We start from the raw sequence: 14,751 nt of genomic DNA on the forward strand, positions 1-14,751 counted from the left end.
ATAAAAATTAATAGAAAACAAGGTGGTTCACGGACGAGTCTCACCTGATTCGCGATCAACAAAATATGCAGTATGATCTTTTGATCCCTCGATAACACCTTATCTAATCATCCTCAATAAACACAATTGATGCAGACATGAAAAAATAAAAGCAAGTTGAACAAAAAGTGAACGCCTCTGGCAGTCTCCCCTGCATTACGCGATTCGATATAGCAGCAATGCTGACTTTGAAAACAGCTATTGAATTATTATTCACAAAAGAAAACACTCATATGATAATAAAATACCATGTCCATTTACCCAAAATGACATTGGACCATGATCATGGGATCTAAGATGTGTACAAAACAATCATTAATACTTATTATCCTTATGTCGATGTTTCATGAGCTAGATCCACAAACTTCCTTAGTTATGATGCCAATTCAACACATACTCCTAACACGGCCAGAGTTCATTGACCTTTAAATGACCTTTGATCTTGGCCATGTTCCTTAAATGCATACAGGGTATTCAGTGATATACTGCTACTCTTATGTCCATGTTTCATGAACTAGATCCATAGACTTTTCAAGTTATGACAATTCCACAAATACCCCAACATTACCGAAGTTTGTTGACCCTAAATGACCTTTGACATTGGTCATGTGACCTGAAACTCGCACAGGATGTTCAAGGATACTTGATTGCTCTTATGTCCATTTTTCATGAACTAGATCCATAAAATTTCAAAGTTATGATGACTTTTCCTCAAATAACCCCAACATGGCCAAAGTTCGTTGACCCTAGGTGACCTTTGACCTTAATCATATGACCTGAAACTCGCACATGATATTCAGGGATACATGCTCTTATGTCCAAGTTTCATGAACTACATCCATAAACTTTTCAAGTTATGACAATTCCTCAAATACCCCTAATATGGCCAAAGATCGTTGACCATAAGTGACTTTTGACCTTAATCATGTGACCTGAAACTCAGGCAGGATCTTCAGTGATACACTATTACCCTTATGTCTACGTTTCATGAACTAGGTCCATATACATCCGAAGTTATGACAACATTTCAAAAACTTAACCTTGGTTAAGATTTCGATATTGATTCCCTCAACATGGTCTAAGTTCAATGACCCTAAATGACCTTTGACCTTGGTCATGTGACCCGAAAGTCAGGCAGGATGTTCAGTAATACTTGATCACCCTTTCTGTCCAAATTTCATGAACTAGGTCCATACACTTTCTAAGTTATGACAAAATTTAAAAAACTTCACCTTGGTTAAGATTTCAATGTTGACGACGCCGCCGACGCCGCCGCCGTCGGAAAAGCAGCGCCTATAGTCTCGCTCTGCTATGCAGGCGAGACAAAAAATGAGAGCAAGTTAAACAAAAACTTAAATATTTTTGTAACAAATTAACGGACCAACAGGAAAAGTGATCACTAGGTCTCTTTCGAACATCATTCAGGCGAGACAAAAAAAAGGCTTACCAACATTTTGGTGAAAAGTCGTATTGACCAAGGAAAACTACTTTGGGGTAGGGGTTGGGAAAAAAAAAATAGTAAACATAATTTACTAAGTACTTAATTGTGAAATCAGTTGGAATGTTTTTTTTTTTCAACACATGAAAATTGAACCCCAAAACTTCTGAAAAAATAGGGTACATTTCTGCACTTTTAGACAGGGACTCAACCATAAAAAAGAGAAACATTAAGCGAAATATGCAATTTCATATCCTTCATAAGAATTTATTAAAATCACTTGTGTTTTCATTGATGCTGACTTGTGAGGAGTGCATAAATTGGTAAAGGGGTTGACAAAACTCCATGAACACAGGTTATCTCTTTTCCATCAAACAAGATGTGGATGAATAAAGACAAATCAAACAAGCATAACAGTAAGAGATATATATTAACACATTTCTTATTTAATTGTATTATTTCTTTTTTTTTTCTTTTTATGAGCAGGGGAAAAAAGGGGAATTGATCAAATTCCAAGTGACAATGATGGAAATTTCATGCGTTTATAATTGGGTCCACCAATGTTCATTTAAAAAGAAATAATTGCAATAATTCATAACCTATTCATATTATAAGCAGAGAAATGTGCAATGTTATCAGTCCCATAGTACGCACATCAACATGACTGTGTGTGACATATAAGCCTTAACTGTCTTGTGAAATTAATCAAAACTTGGGACTTATTGGCAAGTTTAATAAATTTCCTAATACATTTTTTCTCTACTTATAAAATAAAATTGGTTCGATATTATGCTTGTTCAATTTTTTTTATTCATTACAATTAATTATTTGTCAGAATTACATAGGCTTTTAAGTCAATAAAATAAAAAATGTGAATCCTACCAAATATCTGTTTTCAAATAAAAATAGATTAACCATGGGAAAAATCCCAGCCACATGTAGTGTGGTCCCATACAACAAAGACATACTGTATCAAACAATAAACATAACACTCACCATTATAAACAAATCTACATGATACAAATTAGGTACATGTATTAGATGATAGCACTCTTACAGAGTATTATACACAATTTGCTTTTAAAATGAGAGAGGGTAACTAATACAGATATGGGTAAATCTAGTTGACAGATTCCAATATCAATGCATCATACACATACAAAGTAAACAATGAACAAAATATGTGTTTTAGGCAGTGCTTAGTGTGGCAATGCAGTGAACAGAATCCACAATTTTAATTACTTCTTCAAACTATTATAACCGTTGATAAATCTTTGCAAGATCTAATCAAATTACCCGATAACCCCCCCCCCCCCTTGGGAGAAATTCTGGTAAAGGGGAAAGAAGAAACTAATTATTGTGAGCTTTCAAGTTATTTAGGGAAGGACATTATAATTATACAGGAACACTGTGAAAGATTGTGTCTCAGACGCCTTCAGCTTTGCGCTCCGATCACCTGGTAAGATTTTGACAACTGTATTTAAGTCCACTTAATTTGAAAAAGAAAATACATTTCCAGCAATACTATTCGTAAGCAAGTATTTTGCTTTCTCCAAAATTTTCCCAAAGATTAAAAATGAATTTCAACATGATAGATATTAAAATAGTAAACACATTTTACTTGGAGAGCAATAGTTATTCACAAGGTACAACTTCCATATCATAGCTGGCTTTGACGGATGCATTCCCTGGAATAATTTTACCTCTGACAATAATTACAAACTACAAAAAATATATCACTGTCGAGAAGGGATTTGTTTAATGCCAGATGTCATACCTAGTCATACTCGATGTAAATATGATAATCTCTCATTAGCGAGAATGAAATTCAATTATCCATCGACTAACCCTGTCATTAGGACGACATCTGTTTATAAGCCAGCTCAGATCTCTCAAGAAATCCTCCAGTCTACTCTAATGAATAAATATCCTCATTTGCCTACCTTTCCAAAACACCCACCAAAAATATAGAAAATACATGCCTCTTCTTCATCTCCCAGCTATAACCTAGTTTGTTTAAAAAGAATAGAATGGTAATTTGTCAGGATGAATCTCAAAATACTTATCTGGTTCAAGTCATCGTCTGTCGGAAGGGAGAAGGGAGTGACGCACGGATGAAAGTGTTTCACTTTTTCAATCTCTGAAATTAGGAAACATGTGATACTATTCACTGGCGGATCCGGGGGGGGGGGGGGGCACAGGTGTATCCAGGAGCAGAGCCAGCCCTCCCCCCCCCCCTTTTGAATGGCACCATTAAAATTTGTATTGTAAAAATGCCATTAAAAGAAGTGTGCCCCCTTTTTTTTGCGTGTCAAATTTTTTTCATGGACGAAATGTCCTTAAGTTTTGGTTGCACACCTTTTCTCTCTTTTTTTTTCCTTTTTGCTTGTAAACTTTTTCCTCGGGAAAATGTGCCCCCCTCCCCCTTTTGGAAAATACTGGATCTGCCCCTGAAACTATTTTACTTTAGAAGAAAACATGAAAGCCTCTTTGTGAAGAGCAGGGTATATGCAAGGCAATGATTTTTTTTTCTCGAAAAAACAAATCCTGGAAAATCAGGGCACATAATGCCCCTAAATGTCACAAGGAAATGTTTTCTTTCTCTCCAATTTCAATTGAAATATGGTAATTATGGAATGGAATTAGAATAACAAAATCCAGCAGCTTTTCTTGAAATGTCTTCAAATACTGTTATAGATAAAGAAATAAAATCCTTAATGATCCAACAATTTAACTGACAGAGAACACAGCTGTATAATTACCATAACTTTTTTTTTTACATGCTAGATACTTTTCTTTGACAGGAAATTATTAGTCAGAAAAAAAAATCATATTAATTTACTGTTATCATAATTAAATGGGTTTCTACATATTTCTTAGCTAACAGTATAACTTAGTTATCAATATGACCATAAACCATGTTTACTCATTGAAAGTTTAGAAGGCAAGTCCATCCAAACAAAATGATGGTTTAAATAAACAGGGAAAAATCAAACAAGTATTAAAAAAAATCCCATCAAAACCGGATGTAAAGTAAATTTATGAGATTTTAAAGTCTCAGTTCTTTTCACAAAACAGTAATGCGCAACATGGCTGGTGTGCAAACAGAGAGTCTGTGATGTCAGTCGATGGGAATAGCCCAGCATATTGAAATGGTCGACCCCCCCCCCAACAAAAAAAAAGAAAAGAGATTGTGGCATCGCAAGTAAATATGAGCTTGAAATCCAAATGCACATGCTGCATTTGGATTTCAGTGAACAAGGAGGAGTTTGACTGGATGAAGGAGCACTGGGTTTCATTTCTCACTGTTCTTTTTATTTTGCTGTGTCCTCCCCCTCACTTCTAAGATCCTGGAAACTCCCCCTCGGTGTAAGTACAGTGAACTGTGCAAAACCTCTTTAAATAAAACTGCATTACACAAGTGAGTAGTCTAGTGTGTGTTGGTGGGAGGTTACATACATGTACGCTGAATATAAGTCTATGCAAATTGACTGAATATAGAACGACTAACCCTACGTGTATATTCACTGGCGGATCCAGGGGGAGGCAACGCTAGCCCGTGCCCCCCCCCCTTGAGAAGCACAATTAAATTTTGTAATGTAAAAATGATGTTAAAGCAGAATTGTGCCCCCCCCCCTTTGGAAGTGAAGAATTTTTTTTGCTTGTCAAATTTTTTGGGGACGAAATATCCTTCACTTGTTTTTTGCTTGTCAATTTGAAAATTTGCCCCCCCCCCCCCTTTTGGAAAATCACGGATCCGCCCCGTGTGTATATTGGAATAACCTGAACCATAACTTCAATTCTTAGAGTGAATAGTAAATTTATGACCCCATCAACGCAAATTTGCAGTAGAAGATAATTATCAAAGGACAGTTATAAAAGAAAGTGTGTGGTTTATTAAAATTTCTACATGCAACAATGAAAATCTTTATAAGTTCTTCTCAGATGACTTCTCTATTGGAAAAAAAAGTATGAGCTATTTCTAGCTTCAGCTAAAAGCTGGAAAAGCTGGCATTCTAATCAACGTCTGTGCCTTCTTAGCTTCCAATATCTGCATCAAGATAAAACATTGGTAATTAGGATAGGTAATGTGATGCTACTGACGGGTCTTATTGTTGAAGTATACTCCATTAAGAACTGGATGATACATTAGTATTATACTGTCCCAGTTTTCCGCACAACAGAAAAACTGAAAAGATGTTCTTGGAATTCGAGAAGAATGCAGATTTATAGAATTTCATGGAAAACACAATATTTCAGGCCAAAACTTTGAATTATTATGACAAATTTCAGTAAAAATCATGATAATGTAAGCAAAATCAAATTTAAAGGACAAGTCCACCCCAACAAAGACTTGATTTGAATAAAAAGAGAAAAATTCAACAAGCATAACACTGAAAATTTCATCAAAATTGGATATAAAATAAAAAAGTTATGACATTTCAAAATTTCGCTTCATTTCACAAAAACAGTTATATGAACGAGCCAGCTACATTCAAATGAGAGAGTCGATGATGTCATTCACTCACTATTTCTTTTGCTTTTTATTGTTTGAAATGTGAAATATTTTGATTTTCTCATCATTGTCATGTGAAATGAAATTTCATTCCTCCCTCAACACCTGGAATTCCATTATTTTAACAATTTGTGCTTCAAGCAAGGAGGTCCTTATAGTCAAATTCGTAAAAATTGAAACATTGTATAATTCAAACAATAAAAAACAAAAGAAATAGTGAGTGAGTAACATCATCAACTCTCTCATTTGGATATAACTGGCTCATTCATATAACTATTTTGTTAAAAATAAGTGAAACTTTGAAATGTCATAACTTTCTTATTTTACATCCGATTTTGATGAAATCTTCAGCATTGTGCTTGTCTGATTTTTCTCTGTTGATTCGAATCAACATTTTTCTGAGGTGGACTTGACCTTTAAGAACATTATCAGAAAAACAAGTGGAATGCCTCTGGCCGTCTCACCTGCATCACGCGGTTCAATATAGCATCAGTGCTGACTTTGAAAACTACTCTAACTCGCACAAGATGTTCAGTGATACATGGTTACTTTTATGTCCACTTTTTATGAACTAGACCAATAAACTTACAGAGATATGATGGTTATTCAACAAAAAAACCCAACATGGCCAAAGTTCATTGACCTTACATGACCTTTGACCTTGATCATGTGACTTGAAACTTGCACAGGATGTTCAGTGATACTTGATTACTCTTATGTCCAAGATTCATGAATCAGATCTATAAACTTTCAAAGTTATGATGGTAATTCAACAGATACACCCAATTCGGCCAAAGTTCATTAACCTTTGACCTTGGTCATGTGACCTGAAATGCGCACAGGATGTTCAGTGATACTTGATTACTCTAATGTCCAAGTTTAACGAACTAGACCAATAAACTTTCAAAGTTATGATGGTAATTCAACAGATACCCCCAATTCGGCCAAAGTTCATTGACCCTAAATGACCTTTGACCTTAATCATGAGACCTGAAACTTGCACAAAATGTTCAGTGATGCTTGATTACTTTTATGTCCATGTTTCATGAATCAGATCCATAAACTGTCAAAGTTATGATGGGAATTCAACAGATACCCCCAATTCGGCCAAAGTTCATTGACCCTAAATGACCTTTGACCTTGGTCATGTGACATAAAACTCAGGCAGGATGTTCAGTGATAATTGATTAACCTTATGTCCAAGTTTCATGAACTAGGTCCATATATTTTCTAAGTTATGATGACATTTCAAAAACTTAACCTCAGGTTAAGATTTCAATGTTGATTCCTCCAACATGGTCTAAGTTCATTGACCCTAAATGACCTTTGACCTTGGTCATGTGACATGAAACTCTAATAGGATGTTCAGTAATACTTGATTAATCTTATGGCCAAGTTTCATGAACTAGGTCCATATACTTTCTAAGTTATGATGTCATTTCAAAAACTTAACCTCAGGTTAAGATTTGATGTTGACGCCGTCGTCGCCATCGGAAAAGCGGCGCCTATAGTCTCACTTTGCTATGCAGGTGAGACAAAACCTTGCCCATCACACCTGCTGAATAGCAATTCACATTTTATCAGATACTCAGTGTTTTTATTATTGCTTGAATATAATAAGTTTTGTAAATTACACAGAAAAATGCATAATGTGAAGTAAAGAACATCAGAGAACACAGAATCAGCATTTCAGAAAATGGAAAAATCTTTGGGTCTTTACATTACAACAAACCTTTTCCATTAACCCTATCTAGCATTAATCAGGTTCAATCTACATGTATATTGGGATGATGATATGGCAATCTTGCACACAAATTCTTCAATTTTTTTCTGCAATGGAATTTTTGAGTGAAATAGGAGTATCTTTGGCTTTTAGAGACCTACACAACAAAACCATCACGAGTTGCAGGAAATATTCAAAATATTTGACGATATATTTCATCTCTGTTCCTTTACAAGCACAATATCACATGCAATTTATAAACATTAATCAATGAATTTAATCTGAATTTATTAGAAAGAAGTCTTAGTGCATCATCTCTCAACATGCCAGATTGATTTTGGCTCGATGGGATATATGTGTATCATTTGTTGTTAATTAATGACAGTGGCATGATAAGAGAGAGAAAAAAAGATAATTTTGCATCATTGCTTTTTTTTTAAATAATAGATGTTTAAAAGTTTTACATGCCTTTCCAGACCAATTTGGGGATTATTGTAGGAATATACTTTCCCTTTTTACAAGATCAATATATTTTATCATCTTGCTTGCAATGTAGACTAAACTTGAACAAGGAACATCTCACTTTGTCACTCAAATATAAAACTTGCCAATTATTATGTTTAAATCTCTTTGGCATCTGTACCCAAAATATAGCACAATTGTTACAAAATATCTTTTTCTGAAAGACAATACTACATTCTCAAAAATATGAAATATAAAAGACAATATGTACATAGAATACAAGAGATTTACAAAACTTCATTTACACATATTACCGTATAACTACACGCCTGATACATGTACATATTGCTTTTACAGACAAAACAATTAGCACAACACCAAACAATAAAAAACAAATTGAGTCCATCTTCTAAAAATGATGGAAATTGCTGTAAAATATGAGAAGAATTGTATGTAAACATATTCAAATACTGAGTTTGCTATGACTAAACAGACCTGACAATTTTAACTAACCTCTAGTGAAAATGAAATCTTGATAAAGACTTGGGAGATTGATTCTTCCTTCAGCAAGAAATCTATCCATACACATAGTGCTGCACTTGAGCCAGGTGAGGTGAATGGAAACCTCGCAGGATTCCTTGATTGCACCAAGTGTTGATGATGAACCGACAATTTAAGCTGAAGCTGTGGTTATAGTTGTGTTTGTGTATCCTCTGGAAAAGCGCTACATTAATCAAGCTATTACTAATATTAATACCTCTTTAATAATAAATAAATTTCATAGTTAAATTGATTTGTAGTTAATTTCAGGGAAAGAGGGATACTCTGAAGGCCCCCAAGTGAGAAACCATTCTGTCAAAAGCAGCTCCGGAATCAAAGAGAAAAAGGTTCTCAGGTTACATTTACTTGGTATGCGGATACGTTGTGGTCTAGTGGTTAAGACTCTCATCTTTCAATCTGAGGGACATGGGTTCGATTCCCAGCAATGACGTGTCTTCCTTCAGCAAGAAATTTACCCACATTGTGCTGCACCCTACCCAGGGGAGGTAATTAGGTAACAGCAGGAAGTAATTCCTAAGAAAGCTGTGAGTGCGGAATCGGTAGACTAGCTTAGCCAGGATAATATAGCAGTGCCTTGAGCACCTAACAACGTGGATATGTGTGATAAAAATCCTATATTATTTTTATTCATTTAAAAATCATTACAATCTGTTCGATTTGTGAATATTATTTGGGTGATTTCTATATTCAATATATATGTTCTAGTGAAATATCCATGTATAATTCTAACTTCATGTTATCAAATTATCATGATGTATATATTAACAATTCTGTGCTACCCCTTTCCATCACAAAAATACATGTTTTCCCACCAAATGTTTGCAACAGACTTTTAATACACACACACCTTTAGACCTCCTATAACAAAAAATATATATGTGAAAGCACCCTTTGATAAAGAATGTATAATATAAAATTGCAAATAAGTACTGTTATTAATGATGCATAAATTCTAGTTCTTTTATTTTTTATAAAACTATTTGAGTGTAAAAATATAGACATGATAGAGAAGAAAACAGCTTTAAGATCTGATCTAAAACTACGATGTGGAAAAATATACTATTAGTGTTCAGCCCATCGCAGAAAGCGCAAATTCCTAATATGCCATTTCATTGGTTGACGGTTAGTCGCAATGATTTTTAGACTTTAATTTGCAATGGGCCGTGTTTCAACGCTCATAACACAGAAGAATGTTTAATAAGTGCAAATGTACAAGAGTTTATAGTAGTTGTTGGTCTTAAAGTTTTTCTAAGAAAGTATTTGGTGCCCATCCTTCGGTTGCTCCTATCCTGACCAACCACCAACCACTATCATCCTTCTTGATCACCTCCACCTTCTGCCCTTCCTCAAAACTAAGTCCATCATTCTCGTCATTCACATAGTTACTCGTAGTGATGTAAGCTGCATCTCTGTTGCAGAATGCTTGGGGTGTTGGTTTGGGGAGCTTGGGAGCAAGACCCGGCCTTGCAGGAATAGGCGGAGATGACGATTCCTCAACAGAAGACCTTTCAAACTGTTTCTTGAGGGCAGCCATCATATCGCCACCAGAGCCCCCACTTCCTCTTCGAACCTCGTCGAACCTGCCACTGTTTGTGTTTGGTTTTCGATTTAACAACGGGCTGTTGGATCGGTCAACAGGGGGCGGGATGGATTTCTTAGTCACCGGCTTGAAAGCTCCGGTACCCCCGCTTCCGAAGGTTGGTCTGGCTGGAAGGGCTGGAGGGACATTTCTATCCTCTCCCGTCTCTTCGTCAAGATTACTTAAAGACTTTCCATTGAATCTGCCACTGGTGGTCACTTCACGTTTTTCAATGTAGTTGGACGGTACCCACCCTTCTTCTCCATTGATTTTTGCGTACCACCAACCACCATCATTCTCTTCCATAACCTGGAAAAATGAGGATGAAACAAGACCAAGTTAAGAAAAGCCAAATAAGATTAAAGCATTGAGTCACCATTGGAAAAGAAATTGTGCTTTTTCTGAGAATTTTTCTTTTTTTTCCTGTGTATTTGCCCAATGTTTTTTTTTCATATACTCTGCAAGACTACCATAGAATGAATGTCTGATAAGTGTACTGTAATTGGTGCATGCCAAAGTGCAAAGAACAAAACGACGAATGAAAAATGTGACCAATATGGCAGATATATAGTAAAAATGTGTTTTTAGGGCAAGGCCATATTTCTATCTGGCACATTTCTATATTCTATCTGGCATATTTCTATATTCAACACAAATGAAGGAAAAAACAAAAGAAATGTCCTAGTTCAATAGGTGTTTTAAGACACCCATAAGTTTGTCAGTTCAAGGTATTTTCTGAGCAGAAAATTTACCCTTATTGCAAAAAAAAAGGAAAGGCCATTTGCGTAAAATAGAGCTAATTACGAAATGCCTGATTGGAGGAAGAGGGAAATAATTAGTAAACACAAAAAGGATAAAGACTAAGATTATCGACGGAAATCATTTGGAAATCAAAGCCTGATAATCAAGTAAATACATCATGAATAGAAAGTGAAAATAGATTATCTTATCATTACCATGTTACAAAAATATGTCCAGAATTCATATAAGTGGGACAAATGTAATAATTGTAGATTAGTAGAAAGCTTCAAGATAATAAAACCTCAAAGATTTATATTCATACAATTTAAGGCAGGTAAGATCTGTTTTCATGTTAACCTACAACTTTAGAATAAAAAAACGGGAAACAGAGAGTTGAAAAAAATGCCGCTCCTGTGTGGCTTGCTTCAAAAGAAGAACTTTCCGCCCCTGCGACAAGTTCAAGGCTTGAGGCAATTAGGCTTTCTGTAACATGCTATTAAATAATTTTTACCGATCTATTTACATATCAATGTTGTTTTTTAAAGGGATGGTCCGGGCTGAAAGTATTAGTATTTATACATTGTAGCTTAATAGATGTAGAGTAGAATTCACTGAGCAAAATGCCGAAAATTTCATCAAAATCGGATAACAAATATCAAACTTATTGAATTTTAAAGTTTGGCAATATTTTGCGAAAACAGTCATCATGAATATTCATTAGGTGGGCTAATCATGTCACATTCCCACTTGATCTTTTGTATTTTATTACATGAAATTAGGTTTCTTCAATTTTTTTCCTCCAAGAACTACATGCAGAAAAATTGGATGGACAACTGATTTAGTGCATTAGATATATATTGCTGCAACTTATTTCATTATAAGGCATACATGTTATTTGACACAAGTATGAATTAATGAAAAAATTATATGATTTTATGTAATAACATACGAAAACGGAAAGTGGGGCAATAACTTTATCATTCGTTATCCAATTTTGATGAAATTTTCGGCATTTTGCTCAGTGAATTTTACTCTATATATTAAGATATAAATATTTTCAGTCTAGACCATCCCTTTAAATAAATCATCTCTTCAATAATCACCTCTAACTTCTGGTCTGCATCGAATGATAAGCTTCCTTCGCCCGCAGCACCTTGGAAGCTTGCCGTAGTGTAGTATTCCATAACTTTCTTGAGTCTAGGCTTCGTCTGTCGTACACCACCCCTCCGAACAGATTTCTGAGAGAGAGAGAGACATAAATACATTAGACAAACTAGCACAAGACCTGCATAGTCTGCGGTTGCATTTGTATTCATTTCTTTTTCAAATTCAAAATAAAAACAATAAATGTGCATAGGAACTTATATCGCACAATACAAACGAAAATGCAAAACAAAATGCCATAGCAAAGAGGAACAAAGATTGTAAAATTGGAACGGCACCCATCCATCCAGTCCAGCTACACCCATGAACATCACTTCTTTCTAGCTGTGGAAATGCTTCAGGGCAGTTGGACAGAATACTTGAAAGGGGTGTCTTAATTTCAGAATAGATTGGATCCACAGATTACTAAGAACACAAGGCTCAACAATATGTCTTCATAGTGAGACAAATCGCTTTACGTTAAAAACATGCATTATACACTCCGACTCTCTCTCAAAAAAAAGATCTGGACAAGCTTAAGGCATCGCAATGATTTCATTACAATGTCTAGTCCAGATTGGACCTTGTTGCTTGGAAATGCCCTTTCCCAAAAGCTAACATAGAGGGCACATGTCTCCCAATCTCTAATCAGCGACAATCCACTCATCTTCGCTCCCCACCGAAGATGAGTGGATTGTCGCTGATTAGAGATTGGGAGACATGTGCCCTCTATGTTAGCTTTTGGGAAAGGGCATTTCCAAGCAACAAGGTCCAGATGAGTGGATTGTCGCTGATTAGAGATTGGGAGACATGTGCCCTCTATGTCAGCTTTTGGGAAAGGGCATTTCCAAGCAACAAGGTCCAATCAGGACTATACAATGTCCAGCTTCGTGTTGCATGATTTCATGGGCTTGTATGGGTAATATTCAAAACACATGTTTAGAGCTTGTATTCATGTATGAAATGTTTTATGAACAACCCTCAACTAACAAACATACGTGTAGAAACTGTATGCAATCTCAGGAGTGATCATACAGGAAAGATGCAACAAAACATTCATAGACGTAAACTCATGCACAACAAAAATAAATAATAATTACAAACAGCACGTTAAATACGATGCTTTCTAAAGGCTGCATACAACATGTACATGTATAAGCATGGCAACCCTGATTGGACGATTGAGCATTCAAGGAATTCTTTTCTACTGGGTACCCGTTTACTACACCTGGGTGGTGAGTGGCAGATGCAGATAATTGCCTTGCCAAAGGACGCAAGTGCTGTGGCGGGCTCAAACCCCAGACCTTGTGTTTCAAAGACCAGAGAATTATCCATTGAGCAAGAACATAATAAATATGACATTATCACAATTACTACTCGCTTTAACGTGAAAATATACAATACCATGATACAGAGAATCTTTTGAAAATTTAGTTTAATAAAATCTTAAGGGAACAGATGGAATGGCTTATTAATGAAATTTAGATGAGGAGTTTAACTCTTCAAATTAATATTAAACTGAACAGAGTATTTTTAAAAATGCAAAAGTAGAGCTTCAAACAATAGGCCTAATTTTAATCCTTTTAAGTGGACCTGTATACAATACTGCGTAGGCATCATTTTACTGGAAGGTCTTTGTTGCTACTGATGATATACAGCCCTTATGACCTTCTTACAGAGATCTGATAGTAATGTACTGAACCTTAAGCACTTCCTTTTTCCACAATTACTATGTTATTAAGACAAGTGAAACAAGTTAAATTTGGACAGCAGGTTTACAGCTGTTGAAGGGGAAGTTCACCCTGACGAAAAGGTTATTGTAAAAATAGCAGAAAAAAATAATGAAAAACATTGACGATTTGAGAAAAATTTATCGAGGAACACACAAATTTATATCAATTTTTTTGGTATGTGATGTCATATGTGAGCAGCTTCCCATATTCCCGTGTCATAAAAATCATTGAAATGTCATTTTCTCAAAAAATTGAAAAGGGTATATATATATATATATATTCACCAATATTTTTTCATAATTTTTTTTTGTACAGTATATTTACAACAAACCTTTTTTTCAGGGTTGACATCCTCTTTGAAGGCAAGTCAACCAAATATAGGAGTTGATTCCAAAGCAAAGAGAATAAAATAACTTAAAAAAACCCAGCAAACTTGGGTGTTATATAATACTAATTGTGTGTAAAATAATACCATACATAAGTTTTGCATGATTTTCCAAAACAGTTTAATGTACTACATAGGCAGTATGGAAATGACGGAACTGATTGAATATTAAATACTCCTTTTTTGGGACAAGGCCTAGTTTGGTTTTTGAAGGCACCTTGGCCATTTCTTCCACAAAAAAAAAATGCATTGAAGTTCACTGTTGGCCAAATTCTTTGTTTAAAATATTTCATAATCATATAAATATTACATAAAAAATCACTCACTCTTTTCATTTTGAACACAAATACTTGTAATCTTCTGTTTTCAATTTCAGAGACTTACATTAAGATTTTGTTTTCATTTACAAATTTCATAATCCAGGGGCAGAT

General features: G+C 35.1%; 1 protein-coding gene across 3 annotated transcripts in view; it reads right to left on the reverse strand.

Annotated features, from left to right (window-relative positions):
- Nucleotides 1-8,745: 8,745 nt before the first annotated feature.
- Nucleotides 8,746-14,751, reverse strand: part of LOC121425049 (SH3 and PX domain-containing protein 2A-like) — a 65,395-nt gene continuing 59,389 nt past the window's right edge. For all 3 annotated transcript variants that reach the window (XM_041620997.1, XM_041620999.1, XM_041620998.1), the window contains 2 exons: nt 12,163-12,297; nt 8,746-10,627 (listed from right to left, as the gene is read on the reverse strand). In XM_041620997.1, coding sequence (XP_041476931.1) covers nt 9,977-10,627; nt 12,163-12,297 — 786 coding nt within the window. In that variant the 3' untranslated portion in view covers nt 8,746-9,976. The remainder of the gene's footprint in view (nt 10,628-12,162; nt 12,298-14,751) is intronic.

The sequence above is a fragment of the Lytechinus variegatus genome, chromosome 12 (genome assembly GCF_018143015.1).
Source record: "Lytechinus variegatus isolate NC3 chromosome 12, Lvar_3.0, whole genome shotgun sequence".
Lineage (NCBI taxonomy): Eukaryota > Metazoa > Echinodermata > Echinoidea > Temnopleuroida > Toxopneustidae > Lytechinus > Lytechinus variegatus.